The sequence below is a fragment of the Geotrypetes seraphini genome, chromosome 8, assembly GCF_902459505.1.
Source record: "Geotrypetes seraphini chromosome 8, aGeoSer1.1, whole genome shotgun sequence".
Classification (NCBI taxonomy): Eukaryota; Metazoa; Chordata; class Amphibia; order Gymnophiona; family Dermophiidae; genus Geotrypetes; species Geotrypetes seraphini.
Window position 1 is genome coordinate 65,356,688 of NC_047091.1, and position 24,317 is coordinate 65,381,004.

At 44.0% G+C, this 24,317-nt stretch overlaps 1 protein-coding gene across 10 annotated transcripts in view; it reads left to right on the forward strand.

Annotated features, from left to right (window-relative positions):
• The window catches only part of SLC29A2 (solute carrier family 29 member 2), a 118,936-nt gene that overhangs the window by 35,098 nt on the left and 59,521 nt on the right, over positions 1 to 24,317 (forward strand). For all 10 annotated transcript variants that reach the window (XR_004540402.1, XM_033955645.1, XM_033955639.1 and 7 more), the window contains exons 3-7: positions 2,253 to 2,334; positions 9,177 to 9,343; positions 14,310 to 14,449; positions 15,615 to 15,749; positions 18,204 to 18,301. Coding sequence is in view for 9 of the 10 variants with exons in the window: in XM_033955645.1 (XP_033811536.1) it covers positions 2,253 to 2,334; positions 9,177 to 9,343; positions 14,310 to 14,449; positions 15,615 to 15,749; positions 18,204 to 18,301 (622 nt within the window). In the remaining variant the exon portion in view is untranslated. The remainder of the gene's footprint in view (positions 1 to 2,252; positions 2,335 to 9,176; positions 9,344 to 14,309; positions 14,450 to 15,614; positions 15,750 to 18,203; positions 18,302 to 24,317) is intronic.

Sequence of the window (24,317 nt, forward strand, 5' to 3'; positions counted from 1 at the left end):
AGTTCTGTTCCAGACTCTTCTCTCCGCATCGTCTGACCCCAGATGCATTCCTACTCGACTGGACGGATCGGTTCCTCTATGCCTTTCCTCCACTCCCTCTGATGTCGCGGACCTTGTTCAAGCTCCGCAAGGACAGGGCCACCATGATTCTCATCGCCCCCCGGTGGCCCCGACAGCACTGGTTCTCCCTCCTGCTCCAGCTCAGCTCCAGGGAGCCCATTCCTCTTCCTGTGTTTCCTACTCTGCTTACACAGCAACATCAGTCTCTGCTGCACCCCAATCTGTCTTCCCTCCACCTGACTGCTTGGTTTCTCTCGGGCTGACCTCTCCAGATACCCTGTCTCAGCCTGTCCGTCGCATTCTGGATGCCTCCAGGAAACCCTCCACGCTCCAATGTTACCATCAGAAGTGGACCCGGTTTTACTCTTGGTGCCTCCTGCATCATCACAATCCCACCTCATTGGCGGTAGAGACCATTCTGGACTATCTGCTCTCTCTGTCCGATGCTGGTCTCAAGTCTACCTCAATCAGAGTCCACCTCAGTGCCATCACTGCGTTTCATGAGCCTATCCTCGGAAAACCTCTCACGGCTCACCCTCTGGTTTCCCGCTTCATGAGAGGCCTCTTCAACATCAAACCACCTCTACAGCCTCCTCCTGTCGTCTGGGACCTAAATGTGGTTTTGTCAGCCCTCATGAAACCTCCTTTTGAGCCTCTTGCTACTACTTCGCTCAAACTTCTCACATGGAAGGTGCTTTTCCTCATTGCCATCACCTCTGCCAGGAGGGTCAGTGAGCTGCATGCACTGGTCGCCGATCCACCATTCACTGTTTTTCACCATGACAAGGTGGTTCTGCGTACCCATCCTAAATTCCTTCCCAAGGTGGTTTCGGCTTTTCACCTCAACCAATCTATTGTATTGCCTGTCTTCTTCCCGAAACCCCATTCTCATCCTGGAGAACAGGCGTTACACACACTGGATTGTAAACGTGCCCTTGCATACTACCTTGACCGTACCAGGGCTCACCGATCCTCTCCTCAACTTTTTCTGACCTTCGATCCCAACCGTCTGGGTCGTCCTGTCTCTAAACGAACGCTGTCCAATTGGCTTGCTGCCTGTATTGCGTTCTGTTATGCTCGGGCCGGCCTGTCACTGGAAGGAGCTGTCACGGCCCACAGGGTCAGAGCTATGGCTGCTTCTGTGGCTTTCCTCCGTTCCACGCCTATTGAGGAAATCTGCAAGGTGGCCACTTGGTCTTCAGTTCACACGTTCACTACTCACTACTGTCTGGATACCTTCTCCAGACGGGATGGACACTTCGGCCAATCTGTGTTACAAAATTTATTTTCCTAATGGCCAACCATCCCCCCTCCCTCTCTGTTAGCTTGGAGGTCACCCATACGTTAAGAATATGCTGCCTGCTTGTCCTGGGATAAAGCACAGTTACTTACCGTAACAGGTGTTATCCAGGGACAGCAGGCAGATATTCTTACGACCCACCCACCTCCCCGGGTTGGCTTCTTAGCTGGCTTATCTTAACTGGAGACCACGCACTCCTCCGTCGGGCGGGAAGGCACCCACACATGCGCGGTGCGGCCAACTAGAACTTTCTAGTTAAAAAGGTCCGTACCGGGGCTCCGTCGGTGACGTCACCCATACGTTAAGAATATCTGCCTGCTGTCCCTGGATAACACCTGTTACGGTAAGTAACTGTGCTATCTGGATACATTTAGGACAGTAAAATAGGGTGTGCTTTTACCTAGTTACCTATCAGGATAGCAGACTAAATATCACTGCTATCCGGAGAGTTATACTGGTTACCACTGAATCAAGATATTCAATACCAGATATTATCTGGATACCAGCACATAATATCCAGTCTTTCTTATAGCCATTGCAGCTGGCATTTTAAAAACCAGTAAACCGCTGGTAGCAAAGGGAAGCTTCTTTCATAGCATAGGAAGCTGAAGGACAGTGAGGGGAGAACACCTCCTAAGCTGAAGGGCAAGACATTGAAAAGGAAGGTAAGAGAGTGATAGACACCTAGAACAGACTTTCAATAAAGCTTACTGGAACCAAAACAATGGCAGAATTCAAGGATGAACCAGAGAAACACTGGACCCTTCCAGGCAGAGGGAAGGGAAACCCACAGATGGAGGAAGACCTGTGATAGCTCAGTAGGCAGACTAGGTGAATCGAGTGACCTTTTCCAACTGACCATCTCCTTTTCTTCTGTCTCTTGCTTCCTTAGGTATTTCCTGGTCAAAATAATGTTCTTCATTCTTGGCCTGGGAACATTATTACCATGGAATTTCTTCATCACTGCTTTTGTGGTAAGTGGTTAACATGATAACATCATAAATGTTGGCAGCTAAAGACCTGCACAGTCCATCCAATCTGCCCAACAAGGTGGCCAGAGTTGAATCTGGCACTCTGTACAAGTTCTACTTCTTCATAATTAAACACTGGTATACCTAATTTCTCTCTTTCCTTGCCAGTTTTGGGGTGTAGACCATAGAAGTCTGCCTGGCACTGGCCCTACTTCTCAACTACTGGAGTTTCACTGAGGTTCAGCCTTACTGCTTACAATAGGTTCCTCCTTCTCCCATTTAGCCTACACTTTATCTCTCTAAGTGACAGAACAGAAAATGTGCAGCATTTTTTAATTGGAAAATATCGTTACCATTCCTTAATGTCTGTATCTACTTATAAACTGGACGGACTGGCAGCTTTTTCCAGCACCTCCCAGTTTCAGAAGTTCATAGAATAGAGTGAGATGGAAGGAAATTTTGTTTCACTCCCACATGAGTCAGTACTAATGGGAACTAATGTAGCTGTTCGTCACAGGGCAGGCAGGGATTAAATCAGAGCATCACCTCGCATCAAATTACAAATATAATTTGAATATAAAATTATATGTGTATAGGGGTCAGTATTGAAAGTGAGTTAATTGGTTAAAAGATCTTCTTATCTAGTTCAGTCACGCTAATCGGACCTGAGAGAATATTCAGTGGCATTTAACCTACATAATGCCGCTGAATATTCTCTTACTGCTAAAGCTGAAACTGTTGTACGTAACCCAATAAACACCTATATTCATCTCTTAACCAGTTAACTGGTCAAATTGGCCTGCTATTTATGTGGACCTATCTTGATCTGGTTCATCTAAGAAACATAGAAACATGATGGCAGATAAAGGCCATCTAGTCTGCCCATCCGCAGTAACCATTATCTCTTTCTCTCTCCGAGAGATCCCACGTGCCTAACCCAGGCCCTTTTGAATTCAGTCTCTGTCTCCACCACCTCTTCCGGGAGACTGATCCACGCATCTATCACTCTTTCTGTAAAAAAGTATTTCCTTAGATTATTCCGGAGCCTATCACCTTTCATCCTATGCCCTCTCATTGCAGAGTTTCCTTTCAAATGAAAGAGACTCGGCTCATGCGCATTTACATTACATAGGTATTTAAACGTCTCTATCATATCTCCTCTCTCCCACCTTTCCTCCAAAATATACAGATTGAGATCTTTAAGTCTGTCCCATATGCCTTATGATGAAGACCTTCATTTTAATAACCTTCCTCTAGACCAGTGGTTCCCAAACCTGTCCTGGGGGACCCCCAGCCAGTCAGGTTTTCAAGATATCCCTAATGAATATGTATGAGAGAGATTTGCATATAATGGAAGTGACAGGTATGCAAATCTCTCTCATGCATATCCATTAGGGATATCTTGAAAATCTGACTGGCTGGGGGTCCCCCAGGACAGGTTTGGGAACCACTGCTCTAGACTAACTCCATCCTTTTTATATCTTTTTGAAGGTGCAGCCTCCAGAATTCTACACAATATTCTAAATGAGGTCTCACCAGAGTCTTATACAGGGGCATCAATATCTCCTTTTTCCTACTGGCCATAATTTTCCCTATGCAACCTAGCATCCTTCTAGCTTTCGCTGTCAACTTTTCAACCTGTTTGGCCACTTTAAGATCATCACATACAATAACACCTAAGTCCCGCTCTTGTGTCGTCTACATAAGTTTATCATCCCCTAAACTGTACCGTTCCTTCGTTTTTTTTCAGCCCAAATGCATGACCTTGCATTTCTTAGCATTAAATTTTAGCTGCCAATTTTCAGACCATTCTTCAAGCTTTGCCAGGTTTTTCTTCATGTTATTCACACCATCCTGTCTGCCTACTCTATTGCAAATTTTGGTATCATCCACAAAAAGGCAAATCTTACCTGACAACCCTTCAGCAATATTGTTTATAAAAATGTTAAGAACAGGCCCAAGAACAGAATCTTGAGGCACACCACTTTCCTCAAATCAATCTTCATTAATCACTATCCTCTTGTCGCTTTCCACTCAACCAGTCCTTGACTCAGCCTGTCACTTTGGGACCCATCCCGAGGGCACTCAGTTTATTTATTAGATGTCTATGTGGAACACTGTCAAACGCTTTGCTAAACTCTAAATATACCACATCTAGCGCACATCCTCTAACCAATTCTCTGGTCACCCAGTCAAAGAAATTGATCAGATTTGTCTGACAAGACCTACCTCTAGTGAATCCATGTTGCCTCCGGTCATATAATCCACAGGATTCCAGAAACTTGACCATTCTCTTTTTAAAAGTGTTTCCATTAATTTGCTTACCACAGAAGTCAGACTTACCGGCCTGTAATTTCCTACTTTTTCCTTACTTCCACTTTTGTGGAGAGGGACCACATCTGTCCTTCTCCAGTCCTCCGGTACCATTCCTTACTCTAGAGACTCATTGAAAAGGTCAGTCAGCGGAGCTACCAGAACTTTCTTAAATTCCTTCAGTACTCTAGGATGTACACCATCTGGCCCCATCGCTTTGTCTACCTTTATTTTAGCTAGCTCCTCACAAACACAGCCCTCTGAAAATCGATCAGGGTCTATTACTCCTCCATTCCTATTCACGTTTGTCTTCTGCGGTTCCGCTCCTAGTGCTTCAGCTGTGAACATAGAACAGAAATATTTGTTAAGCCGCAATTCAGTCTTTTCTTTATCTGGTTCTACATATTCCTCCCCTTCACCTTTGAGTCTCACAATGCCACTTTTGCACTTCTTCCTATCACTAATATATCTAAAAAATGTCAGCTATTTTTTTTTACTTCCATTTGCATCTTTGCTTTCCTGACTATGACCAATCTTTCTTAACTTTTCCAGATATTTTTGCCTGTCTCTTTCTGCAATCTTTTGTAGTTTATGAAAGCTAACTTCTTAACCAGCTATAAGGTCCTAAATATTGGTACTTATTTAGTTATCTGTTGACCAACTCCACATACCTGAATATTTAATACTGGTACCTGGACATGGCCCAGTTTTGAATATCTGGGCTCAATTTTGGTGGTGAACATAAATATCTACCTTCCCCCTACACTGACTGCCACCAGCTAAATATTACCCCATAGATTTAATATGCCAAATTTTTAAACAAACCCAGGTCCTTTGCATAAATCATTGGACTAGACTAGATAGCTCGGTCCCTCTTTGTGTAGAATTCTGCCACAGTAAATCTCACTGCCTAGGAGAGCAGTTGATAAACAATGGAAATTAATTAAAACTCACTAACAGCATATAGTAAGGAACTGCAGAAGTGCTAGTTTTGGCTACTCCAGTGTCTTGCAAACTTCTGGATGCCACAGCACACTAAACCCTGTGCCATGGCTGGAGGGCATCCAGACATGCGCAGACTTCAATACAATGACGTTGATGTCCGCACATGTCTGGATGCCCGTCAGTCTGGGCCCTATGCCACCAGTGTGGTGGGGGGGAGGCTACAACAGGAGAGGCAAGAGGTACCAGCAAGGAGGACAGGTGTCGGCACCGGCTGACTACCTACAGAACGTGACTCTTGCTGCAAGAGGCATATCCTGTAAGCAGTCAGCCGTCACCTCTCCTCACTGGAGTCTCGCGGCACACCCGTAATCTTAGTGTGCTGCGGCACACAGCTTAAGATACACTGGGCTACTCAATGGGACCTTTATCTTATAGACTCAGGAGTTCCAAGCAGAGGGACACCACAGTGTCTTAAATGGCACGCAGAGGATAACACCTTTTTCATGCATTATGAGGGTGTTCAGAAATACAATCATATTGAGCAGAGATTATTGTTTATTGAAAACTTCTCTAGAGCTACTAATGACTGAGTAGTCAATTCAGGACAGTTTATATGAGCTTCCGTAATGGTGTAACAGTACATGAGCTATGATTTATGAGTTTCTATAATGATGTTACAATTCATGAGCTTCAGTAATGGTGTTACAATACATAACAAAAGAACAAAGAGGCAATGGAGATGTCAAATCCATCCTGCAGTCACAAATGCTTTATTTAAAGTTTGTATTAAAATCCAATGATGAATCCTTAAAATGCTAAACAAATATATAGATACGCTGGAAACGGTGCATGTAGCAGAGACGCTGACGCGTTCACACGCACCATATCTCAAGTATACATTTGTCCCCTGAAGAAGGCGACAGGGGTCGCAGAAACTTGGATCCTAGTCGGGACTTTGTTTGTTTAGCATTTTAAGGATTCATCATTGGATTTTAGTACAAACTTTTAATAAAGCATTTGTGATTGCAGATTGGATTTGACATCTTCAGTGCCTCTTTGTTCTTTTGTGCCTCGAGGCTTGGCTCCTTCTTTTCTTTTTTTCTGTTACAATACATAAGCTACGGTTTATGAGCTTCTGTAATGATGGTACAATACATGAGCTTTGATTATCCAGTTTTTGGGATCAGTTGTTGGCTACAGAATAGTGCCAAACCCACTGGGATTCTTTTAGGTAGCATGGATAAACTGGAAATTCAAGGCCTGGAGAATAGGTTTGCTAATGAGACCACCGTTGTAGGTGGTCATTGGTTGGAATCAATACAGCCATCCTTTTGGTATTAGAGAAACAAATTACATTCCGTATTATTGATGGAATTGCAAAAAGCTAAACATACTTTCAAGAGAAGAAAAGCTTTCTTGCAAGTCTGAGACCTTTATATTCAGAAGCTATATCCAAAAGGTAGGAGTCTCATCTTGAATACCTTGGGAGATCTGTCTGATCCGGTACACTCTGTAATGGTCCAGCCACAAAGACAATGCTGAATCTACACAAGAATGGGAAGTGAAAAATAGGGGGAGGGGAAGGGATACGCAGTTTAAGAGAATTGTTTCTAGAATTGAGTTTCCCATGTGGCTAAGAGCACTGGCCAAGTGGAGTGATCATTTATCTTAATAACTGATCTAAGGAGGTGAAGGTGAAAGTGTAAGTTGATGACTAGGTGAGTTACTAGATGGGTAGGGAGGGCAAGGGTGTAGGTATTAACATGTTTAAAGATTAAATCTTGAAAATGTGTTTTTCATTGGAATATATTTTTGTATTGGCTTTAATAAAAGAGAATTGAAAATTATTAAAACTCACTGATCAGCATGACGGGGAATGTTGAGTGTCCAGTCCACTCTGATCAAGGGGTTTCCGGCTGGAATACTGAATTTGGTACAAACAATGAGGCTTGAATTCATAGCTTCCAGAGGTACCAGTCATGAAGTTGCTGAAAATCCTAGCTGTGAATTCAAGCCTCACTGTTTGTATAAAGCACAGTTTTCCAGCCAGAGACTCCCTAATTAAAATGAGGCATTTGTCTTTGTAAGAAAGACTTCTCCATCTCCCATTACACTGGCCTCAGGATCATTGTGTCTAACCAGTCTACCTGCACATTCATATTTGTCAGAATCACATGGTGGGATCTTTTGCAAGCCAACTTCTGGCTTTTTTGAATCCTTTAAGGGTAACACAGATATTTTCCCATTGTTTGCCAGACCAAGCACCCAGATTCACTAGGAAAAGTCAGATGGTGGTTTAGATTGACTCAATAATTGGTCAGTAGTGATTAAGCCAACTTCAGCACTGCCCCAAACTACAGTTTTCCAGTCAACATACCTGCTGTTGCCTCTCCCCCACGAGCTGAGTTGTCTCTTGTACTGCTGCTTTATGGCTCCCATGCTTGTTGCTTCCTGAGCTAAGCTTTCTCTTGTACTAATTTGATTTAATTTAAATTGGAAGGCAGTTCAAAGAAAATCAGAATATAGAATATGTAAAATATCTTTATTTATACCATGATGACAAGAAGAAACTGAAAACAATGTCCAAAGCCCCTACGTAAGCATGATTCATAACAAAGATAGGCGCTAGAAATGAAGGCCTTTAAAACCCTGGCCTACATGTCTGGCATCTGTCTTTCCTGGAGGCGCGATTCTCTATATGGTGCCATTGCGTGATTGACACATGATCAACAGCTGCCATTATTGACTCTGTATAGAAAATCCAGCCCAAACTGCCCATTGTAATCAGCACACAGGGCAGAAATAAGACAGAGTCCATGTCAAAAGCCAATTCAACCTACTAAAGGGCCGTCTGTCAATGGGCAGATAGCCCCGCTGAGTTATGAACGGTACAGTTTAGGGGGTGAAGAACTTATGTGCACGACAAGAGCGGGACTTGGGTATGATTGTATGTGATGATCTTAAGGTGGCCAAACAGGTTGAAAAGGTGATGGCGGATGCTAGAGTGCATAGGGAGAAGTATGGTCAGTAGGAAAAAGGAGGTATTTATGCCCCTGTATCAGACTTTGGTATACAATTCTGGAGGCCACATCTTCAAAAAGATATAAAAAGGATGGAATCTGTCCAGAGGAAGGATACTAAAATGGTATGTGGTCTTCATCATAAGGCATATGGGGATCTCAATCTGTATATTTTGGAGGAAAGGTGGGAGAGGGGAGATATGATAGAGACGTTTAAATACCTACGTAATGTAAATGCGCATGAGCCGAGTCACTTTCATTTGAAAGGAAACTCTGCAATGAGAGGGCATAGGATGAAGTTAAGAGGTGATAGGCTCCGGAGTAATCTAAGGAAATACTTTTTTACAGAAAGGGTGGTAAATGCATGGAACAGTCTCCCAGAAGAGGTGTTGGAGACAGAGACTGTGTATGAATTCATAAGGGCCTGGGATAGGCACGTGGGATCTCTCGGAAAGAGAAAGAGATAATGGTTACTGCGGATGGGTAGACTAGATGGGCCATTTGGCCTTTATCTGCCATCATGTTTCTGTGTTTCTAATGGTTGACACCTTTCTCCTTTCTCTGCAGTACTTCCAGTCCCGCCTGGTCACTGGCAATACAACGGTGGGGAGCAGCCCTGACAGAAATGGCACCCGTGTACACACAGATGAATATAACTTTAATAACTGGATGACACTGCTGGCTCAGCTCCCTCTGCTTCTCTTCACCCTTCTCAACTCATTCCTGTATCAATGGTGAGGCATACCAAGCCCTTGGGCTGGATCAAGGGATCCTCCTAGTGGCTTTCACACTTTCCCCTTCTTGCTCTCATGGTTGCTTTACCAGGTTGTCTGCCTCTTTTGTCCAGTGTGTGTGTGGGTATCTTTCTCTTTCTTATTTAGCAAACTTATTTCTGTTGCACATCTGGGTCAGTAAACCATTGGATACATCAAGCCTGGAACCATTACTAGGGTCCATTAGACAGCAATGCATCCGGTATCTCTCTCCTCTCTCAGTAGCTGCAGAACCTTGCTGTAGTTTGGCCAGGAAAGACCATATTGGGATCTCTTAGAGAGAGGAAGAGATAATGGTTACTCTGGATGGGCCATTTTGCCTTCTATGTTTCTATATTATGATTTGTGATGGTTGTTTTACCATGACTGTGGTCTGGCAGGGTCCCTGAGCAGAGAGGTATTGTCAAATTTAAATTCCTGCAGGCTAGTGGCCCAAGGCAGTGAGTCTACCACTTCAGGAGACCTGAAAACTTTCAGGCAGGTGAATCAATCCAGGTCTGCCTGAAGTAGAGAGTCAGAAACAAGTGTCAGGGCAGCTCCTGAGGACTGTTCTTAGGGCTGGCCTTGCCACTAGGCAGACTATGCAACATTTGAGGGACAGGAGTAGAGCAGTACATTATCTCCCCTTCCCTTTTCCCTGCCGCTTCTGTTGCCTTACATCTTCCTAGTTGCTAAGAACTAGTGTGGGACTTTTAGTAGATGCTCAAGCGCTGCCATATTCTGCCCTCCCTGATGCAATACCTGCCAGGAGAGGGTGGGTTTTGCCAGTGTTTGTATGTGGGCCTCTACTGAAAAGTCACACACCTGTGCTGAGTACCTTTTTGGAGTAGCTGAAAAGAGATGGCGGCAGAAAGAGAAAAGGGAGAAGGGGAGATGTTGGATGTGGGAGAAGCATTCAAGTTTATTCATATTGTTTGATTAAACGCTTATCCAGAAGTACAAAGCGTTGTACAAATAGTAAAAATAAAAGGACATTAACATTTTAAGAGATTAAATGTACATAATTCATTACAGGACATACTTGGGTAACTGCTTTATAAAGCCACAGGAAACAACAGGAAAGAGGGGGAGAACTACAATTTTAAAGAAAAAGTTCATAGAAGGAAAGTACATAAGGGGGGTGAGAAGAAGAGGATTGCTGGCAAAGATAAAGGTCAAATTAGAAAACTGCTAAAATTATTAATTTTAGCAGTTTTCTAATTGCTAAAATTGATAAGTATTACATTTTAGTTAGACATTGTATTTTCAGTTAAAGGCATCTTTAAAAAGAAAACTCTTTAAATTGCTTTTAGATTTCTGCAAATCTCGTTCCAATCTTAGATATAGGGGAAGAGAATTCCAAGTCATTGGAGCAGTTACAGAAAAAATAAGAGCACGGCGAGTTCCAATTATTTTCAGGGAAGGGAGGAGAAGAGGAGACAGGCGAGGATATTCAGAGAAGAAGGGGAGATGGATCTGGTGTGCATAGGGAAGGGAAAAAAAGACATTGAACACAAGGTATGGGAAAGGGGAGATTTTGGATTCATGAAGGTGTATAGGAAGAGGAGACAGATTCAGGGGGGTATATAAGGAGGGGAAGGGGATTGCTGGCCACTGGGTGGGGGAAGGGGAGATACTGGATTATGGGTAGTTGGGCTGAAGGTTTGCCCAGAGCATTGGATACATGTGTGCCGGCCCTGACTGTTTATATATTGAGGTTTTACATTGCTTTCATAGCATACAATATTTAAGAAAATCCAATATATCACTAAAGACAATAATCAAATAAAGAATTAAACATAATTCACAAAAGCTTTTTCAGTCCTCATTATGGAGTGAGAAAGAAAGAAAAAATGAATAGTAAAGTATTCTGAAAGAAAGTAAAAAGTTATACCAAAATATATAGAAATACAGCATTAGAACAATATTCAGTCTCCACCATCATTTATAAATGTTAATCAACAAAACAAAATTAAAATAAAAAATTATCTCTTTAAGAAAGGGGAGCATATCAAGATGGCTGACTGACTAGCTGCAGGCGTTTGAGGTGTAGAGCTCTTGTGAGAATTCTACCTGAATTTTGCCTTTTTTTAAAATTATTATGCCTCATACTAAACACAAAGGCAGTGTGAGTGCAATACCATCACTGCCACCCTCACAGGCATCCTCGCCTGCCCAACAGTGGGAGGTTGTCCTGCTGGTGAATTAGAGGAAGGAGCATCTATTACCATAGGACCTGATATTTCACTGTCTTCCCTCGGCTTCAGCAAAGGAAGATTTTGCTTGATGAACTTGCTGCACTTCTTCAAGGGAGTAAACAGGCAGCTAGACAAGGGTGACCTGGTCGACGTTGTATATCTGGATTTTCAGAAGGCGTTTGACAAGGTCCTGCATGAACGACTACTTCAAAAAATTGAGAGCCATGGAATCAAGGGTGAAATACTCACATGGATTAAAAACTGGCTGGCGGATAGGAAACAGAGTGGAGGTAAATGGACTGGATAAGCGTCACGAGTGGTGTACCGCAGGGTTCGGTGCTTGGGTCCATACTCTTCAACATATTTATAAACGATCTTGAAATTGATACGATGAGTGAGGTGATTAAATTTGCAGACAATATGAAGTTATTCAGAGTAGTGAAGACACAGAAGGATTGCGAAGACCTGCAATGTGACATAAACACACTCGAGAAATGGGGTGCGACATGGCAAATGAGGTTTAATGTGGATAAGTGTAAGGTGATGCATGCCAGTAACAAAAATCTTATACACGAATATAGGATGTCTGATGCAGTACTCAGAGAGACCCCTCAGGAAAGAGACTTGGGAGTACTAGTCAACAAGTCAATGAAGCTGTCCGCGCAATGTGCGGCGGCGGCGAAAAGGGCGAACAGAATGCTAAGAATGATTAAGAAGGGGATCACGAACAGATCGGAGAAGGTTATCATGCCGCTGCACCGGGCCATGGTATGCCCTCACCTGAAATACTGTGTCCAGCAATGGTTGCCCGTAGTGGCCTTTTGCTCCTATCCTTTGCGGGAAGGAAGCAGAGGGTAGGAGTAAAAGGCCACTACTCGGACTGGAGGAGGGTAATGAGTGGTGTTCCGCTGGGGTCGGTGCTCGGACCGCTGCTATTCAATATATTTATAAATGATATAGAAACAGGGACGAAGTGCGAAATAATAAAATTTGCAGATGATACCAAACTATTTAGTGCTGCTCGGAATAAAGAGGACTGCGAGGAATTACAAAGGGATCTGAATAAGTTGGGGGAGTGGGCGACGAGATGGCAGATGAAGTTCAATGTAGAGAAATGTAAAGTATTGCATGTAGGAAGCAGAAACCCGAGCTACAGCTATACGATGGGAGGGATGTTATTGGCTGAAAGTACCCAAGAAAGGGACTTGGGGGTAATAGTGGACAAGTCAATGAAGCCGTCGGCACAATGCGCAGGTGCCGCTAAGAAAGCGAATAGGATGCTAGGAATAATCAAGAAGGGTATTACAACCAGAACGAAAGAAGTTATCCTGCCGTTGTATCGGGCGATGGTGCGCCCACATCTGGAGTACTGCGTTCAATATTGGTCGCCATACCTTAAGAAGGTTATGGCGATACTCGAGAGGGTTCAAAGGAGAGTGACGTGTTTGATAAAAGGTATGGAAAACCTTTCATACACGGAGAGACTGGAGAAACTGGGGCTCTTTTCCCTGGAAAAGAGGAGGATTAGAGGGAATATGATAGAGACTTACAAGATCATGAAGGGCATAGAGAAAGTGGAGAGGGACAGATTCTTCAAACTTTCAAAAACTACAAGAACGAGAGGGCATTCGGAAAAGTTAAAAGGAGACAGATTCAAAACCAATACTAGGAAGTTTTTCTTCACCCAGCGGGTGGTGGACACCTGGAATGAGCTTCCAGAGGGTGTGATAGGACAGAGTATGGTAATAGGGTTCAGGAAGGGATTGGACAATTTCCTGAAGGAAAATGGGATAGAGGGGTATAGATAGAGGACTACTACATAGGTCCTGGACCTGTTGGGCATGATGGACCTCTGATCTGACCCAGCAAAGGCACTTCCCTATGTTCTTATGTTCTAAGGACATAGTACTACTCGAAAGGGTTCAGAGAAGATCGACTAGAATGGTTAAGGGGCTGGAGGAGTTGCTGTACAGTGAGAGATTAGAGAAACTGGGCCTCTTCTCTCTTGAAAAGAGGAATCTGAGAGGGGACATGATCAAAACATTCAAGATAATGAAGGGAATAGACTTAGTAGATAAAGACAGGTTGTTCACCCTCCCCAAGGTAGAGAGAACGAGAAGGCACTCTCTAAAGTTAAAAGGGGATAGATTCCGTACAAATATAAGGAAGTTCTTTCAGAGAGTGGTAGAAAACTGGAACGCTATTCCGGAGGCTTTTATAGGGGAAAACACCCTCCAGGGATTCAAGACAAAGTTAGACAAGTTCCTGCTGAACCAGAACGTACTCAGATAGGGCTAGACTCAGTTAGTGCACTGGTCTTTGACCTATGGTCTGCTGCGGGAGCGGACTGCTGGGCACGATGGACCACTGGTCTGACCCAGCAGCAGCAATTCTTATGTTCTTATGATTCAAGGAAAGAACATTAGCAGGTAAGTCATAATTTCTCTGTTTTCTTGTTTCTCTGTGTTTACATACACAGCTGGGATTTATACAGCACCTGCTTAAAGGAAAGAGAAATCAATGATTTTGCTCTCTAGCAATGGCCCTGGTCTGTTACCCTTGCCAAGCCAGATGTACCCAACAGCCTGGAGTGTTAGAAAGAAAACTGACAGATAAGAATTTTTCCATTTTTTTTCTGTTGAAAAGCTTAACAGTATATTGTAAAACATATTTCCCTCCTGGCCTGTGCTCTTGTCATGTATGTATACAGTATATACATATTTATTTGTCCCCTCCCCATTTTGTTGCAGGATCTCTGACCGTACGAGGATCGTAGGCAGCTTGATAGGCATTTTGGCTCTGTTCATCCTTACTGCCGTCTTGGTGAAAGTTGAAATGAGTCCTCAGTCCTTCTTCTCTGTCACCATGGTGACCATCTGGTTCATTAATTGTGAGTGAACTCCATAGGTGTAAACAGGGAAAAAAGCAAGATCTGCTTAATCTGGGAGCTATCTGGTAACTTATGGTCCTTTGTCTGGTTGAAGCTTTCTCCAAATAAACTAAATTCTTAAAATAGCTGTAGATCGGTATTGTATTAGCTTCTGTGCTATTTAGTATGTAAAGATGTTAAGATTTTCTGCCATTAAAAGTGATAGAAAACTAAAGGTTGATAAGAGATGCCTGCACCTAGGCCTCGTCTTCCTATTCTGAGGAAAATAAGGACCCCAGATGCACTGGACCTTGCCCAGTGCTATTTATACTGGTTGTACTGTAAAATTAATGAAGGGATTTGGATATAGCGCTCACCTTTTGCAGTAACTCAAGGTGAGTTATATTCAGGTATCAAGGAAGAGGACTTCAGTATCTCATGAGATACTTGAAACAAAAAGGAGTGAGAAGTACTACTAAAACTTTAATAACATAAGGTAGACATCATTTGGAGAATCGTACATCCGGCAAAGGTAGGCCCTGGAAAATGTAGGGCAGGGTTTTCAAGACCTACATTTCCAGCACCTTTCTTTGATGTGAATCGTGCCTGAGTAGGCGCTTTATGGCGCCTAACGCCACTTTCGGCTTTAGCCATGCCTACAGTTGTATTTGGCACTGTAAAGCACCTCCAGAGGTGTGATTATGGTGCCATGTTATAGGTATCAGTAGGTGCCTTGAATTTTCTTTTAAGTCCACTTTTAAACAGCATTTTGGACTTAAGTGTCTAAGTTAAGGCTTCGTTTATAGAATATGAGCTTAAATGCCTAATATGGCCTAGTTTTTCCCATAGCCTGCTTCAGGGGTTAGTAATGATGTACAGAACTTTCAGCTTTTTTTCATTAAAAAAAAAAAAATCAATCCAAATAGAATATTCTAGTTCTAAGAAAGGACCTCTCTTATGTATGTTTAAAAGTGTGTAGGATTGCAGCAATCTTCATCTGAAGGCTTACAATCTTCCTGAGAAATGGGGTTTGAATCCTGGATTTTCTGGGTCTCATTTCACTTCCTCCATGATGAAAGAATTGTGTGGAGAGTATTTGGTACCCTTATGCTGCTATAAAATGTTTTTATTTTGTATACATATTTTAGCCTCCTTAAGCTAAAATAGCACTATTCTCTCCTTTCAGCCTTTGGTGCTGTTCTCCAGGGCAGCCTCTTCGGCCTTCTGGGGCTCCTCCCCCACAACTATAGCAGTCTGTTCCTCAGTGGCCAGGGCATGGCTGGCACCTTTGCTGCTGTTGCAATGCTTCTGTCCTTGGCAAGTGAGTATGAGCCTTGGTGCCTGTTTGTGCCTTCTCCTCCTGGCTCATATCTGTTCAATTTACTGCCTAAAATGAAACGTTGAGGGTCTGGATCAGTGCCTTAGGTAATGAGGACTGCATGCTGCCATGTAGAAGGTACCTGGTTTTATACTCAGGATCAGCTGAGAAGGGAGGAAGGGTTCATTCCTTAAGGGTGACACCACACTTAAAATAGAATAGTCCCAAAGCAGTTGCAAATGAATTAATGCCTAATCCCAGCCCTGATTCCAGCTGAGCTGGAAATAAAGAGGAGCAGAAGGATAATCACATTTGGTAGTGTAGAGAGAAAATTGAGTGAAAAACTCAGAATGTATTAATGATAAAGGTAGATTTAAGTAAGGTAAAGACATTCCTGTTTCTCTGTAACAAGCCCTTTGGGCAAAGAAACACAAGAATTGCTATAGCAAGTCAGACCAAAGGTCCATGAAGCCCAACTGTTTCCTACAGGAGCCAATCCAGATCACAAGTGAATGGTAGAATCCCAAAAAGCAGAAATATTCAATGCTGCTTACTCCCAGAGATAAACAGTGGCTTTCTCTAGCTCTATTTTAAAAATAGCTTATGGATTTTTCCTCCAGGAACTTATTCAAAACTTTTTTAAACACAGCTACATTAACTGCTTTTATCATTTGTTGTGGCCCAGAACGTAACTATAAACTGAGTGAAAAAATATTTTCTCTTGTTTGTTTTAAATGTGCTGCTATGTAAATTCATGGAATGTCCCCTGGTCTTTGTACTTTTTGAAAAAGTAAACAATCGATTCGCTTTTATCCATTCCACTCCCTCAGGATTTTATAGATATCTATCTTATCCCTCTTGTCACACAGCTATCCCCTGCTCTGACTGGCAGGCGGCTTAGCTGTGTCGAATCCTGACCTGTTGGCGTGGCTTCCCCAGGAAAGAGGAAGGCTTTTCAGGTAAAACAGACCTAGGCACCTGCCTAGTCTGCCAGGCCACACTGAGATACTTTGCCAAAAAGGAGACATGATTCAGGTCTGTTCAAATTCACTGACTTAGGCTTTATTGAACAGGGGGTCTGAATACTTTCAGCCACCCTCATGGAATGCAAAAATTAAGCATAAAACAAAAACAGCATATAGTTGTCAGAATTGTCAGAATGGCTTAAAGTTCAAGTATGGCATACAATTGCAGTTCACTGGACTTTCTCTGCTTTAAAGATAGTCCTCTTCACCAGGTTCAAATAAACAGAAATGCCATGAAAATAAACTTCCAAACAATGAAAGCAAACTGCATCACAAAGCAGATAAATGAAGTGGCAAACTTTAGAAATAAAGTTCCAGGCTTTTCAGCTAACCTAGCTGGGTAGTGCATAGTTTTCAGAGCAGACTCCTAGGCTCATTAGTATCAGCTGAGCTTCCCAGCAGAGGGAGCACTGCAGGGCATTAGATAAGCTGTTAGATTTACAAAGGCTTTAACACAGAGGCTTCACACCATCAAAGAAACAGTTCCTTTAGCAAACAACAACCTCCCCGGCAGTCCCAAAGTGAAACCAGAGATTTTCCTTCTCTCCTTAATCAGTGACACCTGGGCACTAGGCACAGAGAGCCAGCACTCAAACGTAGCTTAGTGAGACAGATACTTGGCTTCCCTTTAGCTTATGGACTAATCTCCATTCCCTCTGGGTTATAGTCAGCTTCTGGACACACTTCAGCAGTATACATTGCCTCCTCTTTTCCAGCAGCTGGGCTCAAGCTTGGGAAGTCCTCTGCCATATCCACATCCTCACTACTGTGGGGTTGAGGAGAGAGACTTCTCTCCTCATCTGCTTGTTTGCTAGGCTGCTGGTCTTGCCTTTGCCTTGGTTCCTCAGCTCCACCTCCGTTCCTGCTCTCCTCTCTGTGATTCAGGGCTCTGCTTTTATGTGTGCCATAGCCCCATCCCTCTCTCCTAGGAGCAGTGGGGTTGGGCAGGAAATCCCTAGGAAAATAACTCTGGTTTCTCCTAGGCTGATAATGTGCATACCTTGCAGGACTAGGACTCCATTTCTCAGTAAAAGTCTTATCAGGCTTTCTGATGAATTTATTCTCATATGGCACTCTCTGCTAGATATTCTTAGGCTCATACCTTTCCTGCTCTACCTCACTGTCTGAGGGGTAGTCAGCCATTTCCCTATCCTTACTTTTAACCTGGTCAGCTCTCCTAGCCAGGGACTGTGCTCTGCTTTTATCCACTACAGAGACAAAGCTGGCTACCGGTTTGTCACACTCCTCAAATGTCTTCTCTAAGTTGAAGAGCCCTAACCTCTTTAGCCTTTTCCTCATATGAGAGCTGTTCCATCCTCTTAGTCATTTTGGGCACCCTTCTCTTCTCCTTTTCTAATTCTGCTGTCTATCTTTTCTGAGATGCAGATAAGAATCCTTTTACCATGGTACTTATTTCTGTTTTATCCTTCAGGCGGTGCTGACATTCAGACATCAGCCCTGGGTTACTTCATAACACCCTGTGTGGGGATTTTCATCTCCATCCTCTGTTACCTGGCTCTTCCACACCTGGTGAGTCTCAGCCTTCTCCTAGCTGGAAAAGAGGGAAGGGGAGGGAGGAGTGAACAAGGTTTTAAGATCAAAAAGTGGGGGAGGCTGATGCAGAAAAGTTTTCTTTAGAACTGTGAACTGGTGGCTGATTAAATGGCTTCTGTGTTTATATTTATTTCTGCTTGCAGGTCAAGGTGGTTTGCATAATATTAAAATAAAGAAATTTGAAAGGAACTCCATCAAATAAAAGGAAAGAAACAATAAAAAACAATCATACAAACAGAAAATTAATTAAAATTAGGGCTGTACATCGATCAAAATTTTTAATTGCATGATTAATCATATAGAGCACCCTCTCACAGTTCCTCCTGTATAGTGTAATATATACATAGCAGATATAAATTCTCAAACTTATATACACATTTCAATTCATAGAAAGATGGTATATTAGAGAATGACACGGTGGCTGTTGGTAACCCACTGAAACGGTGGGAGAAAAAGTCATCGTTGCTGCGGGTACGAGAACAAGGACATTCACTGTCCCATGGAATGGTGAATGGCCTTGTCTCCGCAGTTAAGGTTGAGAACACGCGCGCTCACCGATTGGGCATCTCCCTTCCTTCCTTCCCTCCCTCCCCCAACTGGCAATTTTGTAGGGTTTTGTCTCCCAGCTGCCCGAGCCAGCTTTCATCAAGTCATGTGTGGCTGCCGAAACTTCTCTGACAACCGGAAACAGGAAGTTGCGTCAGAGGAGAAGTTTTAGCAGCCACACGCGACTTGATGAAAGCCAGCTTGGCGAGCTGGGAAAAGAAAAAGGCCCAGAAAATTGCCACAGTAAGGTGAGGGGAAGGAAGGAAGGGAGGGGGATGAATTGGAGATGACTTTGGCAATCGCAAGGGAGAGAGGGAGGATCTCCGGGGGGGGGGGGCTGCTGGACTGCGCGCACTGAAGGGAAGTGGAGAGAGAGGGGGGAGAATAACAGATGCTGAAGGGAAATTGGGAAGAGAAGTGGAGAGTGGGGAGAAGACACTGAAAGGAAATGGGCAAGAGAGAGAGGAGAAGACGCTGAAGGGAAATGGGGAAGAGAGAGATGCCAGCCTTGGGGGGAGCGGAGGGAAGAAGATGGCTGGATGGGGGGGTGGAGGGAGGGGGAGAAGGTAGAGATGGAAGGGAGAAAGAAGGCAGACAATGGATGGTATGAATTGAATGAGGAGACGATGAGGAAAGCAGAAACCAGACAAGGCAGAAAATTTTTTTTATTTATTTTCTTTTTTTTGCTTTAGGATAAAGTAGTATATTAATTGTGTTGATAAACATTTATAAACAAAACCCTGCCAGCTTAACATCTCTTTCTCTAGTTCAGCAGCCAGATCTTTGATTTATAAAATGACAATTGTACAGAATATTGTTTATTTTTATACTTTAATACAATAAGTTCAGTATAAAACTATTTGAAGCTTGTGTGGATGGGATCAGATGGTTTGTGGGGACCGAGCTCGCAGGGATGGGACGGTGACGGGGACGAGTTCGCGGGGACAGTGACAGGGACAAATTTTTTCCCCCATGTCATTCTCTACAGCAGTGTACTTCAACCACCAGTCCGCGGACCGGTGTCGGTCCGCAGAAAATTCCTGCCGGTCTGCGCAGAGCCGGCGAGATCGACGCAGCCAAGTGTATAGCAGTGGTGGTGTTGGCAGGGCCAGATTAAAGAGCAAAAAGAAAGACAGAATCCCCAGGACTTTTCCTCTTGCCTGCATCGCTATAGGCTTTGCCGATCTTGATCCCGCCCCCCTCTGAAGTGACTTCCTGTTTTTGAGGGGCAGGATTGAGACCGGCAGAGCTTATGCGAATAGCAATGCAGGCAAGAGGAAAGGTCCCGCGGTTTCTGTCTTTGTTCTTGCAGTCTGATTTAGCTGGACCACAACTGAAGGTAGGGTAGGTTTGGTCTTTGTTATTGCTGCTAGGGCCGGATTAAGGGTAGGCCCAGGAGGCAAGTGCCTAGGGCCTGAAATTGTTAATGGGGCTCCAGAGCCGGCGTTAGGGGGGAGCAAAGAGGGCAGCTGCCTTGGGCACTGCGGTCTGAATTTCTCTTCCCTTCTCTCTATCTCCCTCTCTTCCTGATCTGTTACTTTTTAGCGGGGTCCCAACACGGCAGCCATTCTCACACGCTGCCGGCGGCTGCCCTGAAGCTTTCCCTCTGTGGCGATCTGCCCTGTTGGAAACCAGAAGTTGCGGCAGAGAGAAAATTTTAGGGCAGCCGCCGGCAGCTTATGAGAATGACTGCTGTATCGGGGCCCCGCTGTGCTCAGCAAGACAAGATTCTGAACTGAAATTTAAGAGGTGATAGCTCAACAAAAGGTTCATGCTAGAGCTAGAGAGAAAACAGCAGCAGAGCGGCAGAAGGAGACCCTTCGAAAAATTCTTTTGACTTGACTTTGGGAGGGCCAGCAGGCACATTCTTTGCTACCAGTGCAGATGCATAAACAATCGTTTGTTTCACTGATCTTTTCAGCTTCTTGGATTTGTTTTTAACCCCTGGGGAGCTTTAATCTGTGCCCTCACTTTTTTTGTTAATGCAATGGCTCATTAGATATGTGCAGATCAAAGGAAAGGGTCGAACTTTGGGTAGATCCCCCTCTGACAAATACAGCCAGATCCTTGCCAGCAGCAGGTAAAGAGCTTGCGTGTGGGGCAGCAGACCTACCTGCCAGGTCATTCCACTACTCCTTGATAGTACCTAGAAACCTGATGGATGAGGATGCAGCATTAGATTAACTTCATGTTCATGTTCAGAGTCTAGTGCTACAGGAATTGAATATGCTCTATGCCAGGGCATGGAGGAGAGAGAGGGAGGGAGGCAGGAAGAGATGCCAGGGCATGGAGAGTCCTGCTCAGTTTAGCAGGACCAGGGTCAAAGGCAGGGCTGATAGCATCGAGTGCTGGAAGAGTGGATCGGGGACAGCAGCCAAGGGAGGGAATAAGAGATGCTGGATTATGAAGAGAGGGAAAAATGTGATATACGTGTTGTGGGAAGGGGATGGTAGACCCAGGGGGGGTGTTGGTGTGACAGAAGGGAGATGGTAGATCCCCTTGGGGAAGGATAGTTATTAGAACTAGGTGGGAGTTGGAAGAATAGGGACACAAAGACAGGGGGCAGAGAGACATGGAAAATGCTGAACACTAGGGTGAAGTATGAAGACAGAAGTAAGATGTTGGGCATGGGTAGAGGGAGTAGGGAGACAGAAGGGATATGCTGGACATGGTGAAGGGGGAATAGGGAGATAAGGAGAAGATGCTGAATAAGGAATGGAGGGAGTAGGATGATGGAAGGTATCTGCTGGATTAAGATGGGGAAAAGAGGGGAGGTACTGGAATGGGATGGGGAAGATGGTGGATTGGCTGGCTGGCTCAGCAACAAGAAGAAAAAAGAACACAGGAAGATGCTGGACATGGAGTTTGTAGGGTGGAGGAAAAAAGCAGACTTGACTGAGTAAGTGGGAGATGCTAGACACGGGGTGGATGCCGTAACAAGAAAAAGGAGGTTCTGGATATTGGAGTAATAGGTAGAAGACAGGAAGGGACAGAAGTGGCAGATAAACTGAAGACCTTGGAAAGAAAGTTAAGAAAAGACAGAAGAAAGCAGAAACTGGGATAAACATGAACAAAATAGGCAGACAATAAAGGTAGAAAAAATAATTTTATTTCTATTTTGTCATTAGAATATATCAGATTTGAACTATATATCCTGTTAGAGACATGACTGGGGACTGCAAAGCCCAGGCAGGGCTTCTTTAGCTTCCAGCTGGCTTAGGGCTCTCTCTGACCAGGGGGCAGTTGCCCTAGTTGCACTCTCCTAACATTATTCCTGTCATGTGTGACTGCAGTATTCTGTTAGCATGATATTTCTGTGTAGCATTCTGTAATAATTTGGCTTATTCAGTTTTCTTGATATGTGAAGGGGAGGGGGAGACAGGGGTTTTATTGGTCCTTGCTCTGTATATTTGTATTTATAAAATGACAATTGTACAGAATATTGTTTCTTTTTATACTTTAATAAAATACGTTCAATATAAAATCATAACCGAGGCTTGTGCGGATGGGATCAGATGGTTTGCGGGGACCGAACTTGCAGATACGGGGTGGAAATGGTTTTTTTTTTTAAAAAAATTTCAGTCTTAGTAGTTTGCCGGTCCACAAAATAATTATTTTATTTCCGCCGGTCCATAGGTGTAAAAAGATTGAAGAACTGCTCTACGGTATATCAAGTCCCATTACCCCCTACTAAACTAAAAATAAAATAATTTATCTTACCTTTGCTGTCTGGTGATTTTATCTTTCTAATCATCTCATTCCACATCTCTGGTTCTGCTTCCCTGTGTTCTGTCTATTTACTCTTTTTTTTCTCCTCTGTACTTCCTACCCTTTATCCATCTTTCACGATCAATGTTTCTGTCATTTTTCTTCCTCCTTTTCAAATCTGTCTAGTTTCTGTCTCTTCCCTTCTCTTCCTTCTTCTCCCTCTTCCTACCACTCCATGTTTACCATTTCTCTCCTTCCCTTCTCTCTATCACCATCTCCCTTGTTTTTTTTTCATCCCTATTTCCAGAGTTTGGCCCTCTCAAACATCACCCTACTCCCTCATAGAAACATAGAAGATGATGGCAGAAAAGGGCTACAGCCCATCAAGTCTGCCCACTCTGCTTACCCACCCCTTGTCTATGCCCAATTTCCTTATCTTGACCCTCGTAGGGATCCCACATGGGTATCCCATTTATTCTTAAAGTCTGGCACGCTCTCTGCCTCGATCACCTGCACTGGAAGCTTGTTCCAATGATCAACCACTCTCTCTGTGAAGAAATACTTTCTGGTGTCGCCATGAAATTTTCCGCCCCTGAGTTTGAGCGGGTGCCCTCTTGTGGCCGAGAGTCCCTTGAGAAAGAAAATATCATCTTCCACTTCGACACGTCCCGTGAGGTACTTAAATGTTTCGATCATGTCTCCCCTCTCCCTACGTTCCTCGAGAGTGTAGAGCTGCAATTTGTTCAGTCTCTCTTCGTACGAGAGACCCTTGAGCCCCGAGATCATCCTGGTGGCCGTCCGCTGAACTGATTCAATTCTGCGCACATCTTTACTGTAATGTGGCCTCCAGAATTGCACACAGTACTCCAGATGAGGTCTCACCATGGCCCTGTACAACGGCATTATGACTTCAGGCTTTCGGCTGACGAAACTTCTATTGATACAACCCAATATCTGCCTTGCCTTAGATGAAGCCTTCTCCACTTGATTGGAAGTTTTCATGTCTGCACTGATGATTACTCCTAAATCTCGTTCTGCTGAAGTCCTAGTTAAAGTTTCTCCGTTCAAGAAGTACGTCCTGCATGGATTTCCGCTTCCGAGGTGCATGACCTTACATTTCTTAGCATTGAAGCCTAGCTGCCAGGTTGAGGACCAACTTTCCAATGTAAGCAGGTCCTGCGCCAAATAATTCTGTAAACTGCATTCACTTACTATATTACATAGTTTGGCGTCATCGGCGAATAGTGTTATTTTACCTTGAAGCCCTTGAGTCAGATCACCTATGAATATGTTGAAAAGGAGTGGACCAAGGACCGAGCCCTGCGGCACTCCACTGGTCACCTCCGATGTTTTAGAGAGGGTACCATTAACCACCACCCTCTGAAGTCTGCCACTCAGCCATTCATTGACTCATGCAGTTAGTGTCTCTCCTAACCCCATCGATTCCATCTTGGGCTTAGCAGCCTGCGGTGTGGGACACTGTCAAAAGCTTTACTGAAGGCCAGGTACACGATGTCCAAAGACTCTCCCAAGTCCAACTTTCTTGTTACCCAGTCAAAGAAGCTGATGAGATTGGATTGGCAGGACCTACCCTTGGTGAATCCATGCTGACTGGGATCCCGAAGATTCCCTTCATTCAAGATCGTGTCCAATTTGCTTTTAATTAGTGTTTCCATGAGTTTGCACCTCTTTCTCCCAGCAAAACTTCCTGTGCTCCTACCCTCTCCCTCCCCTGGTC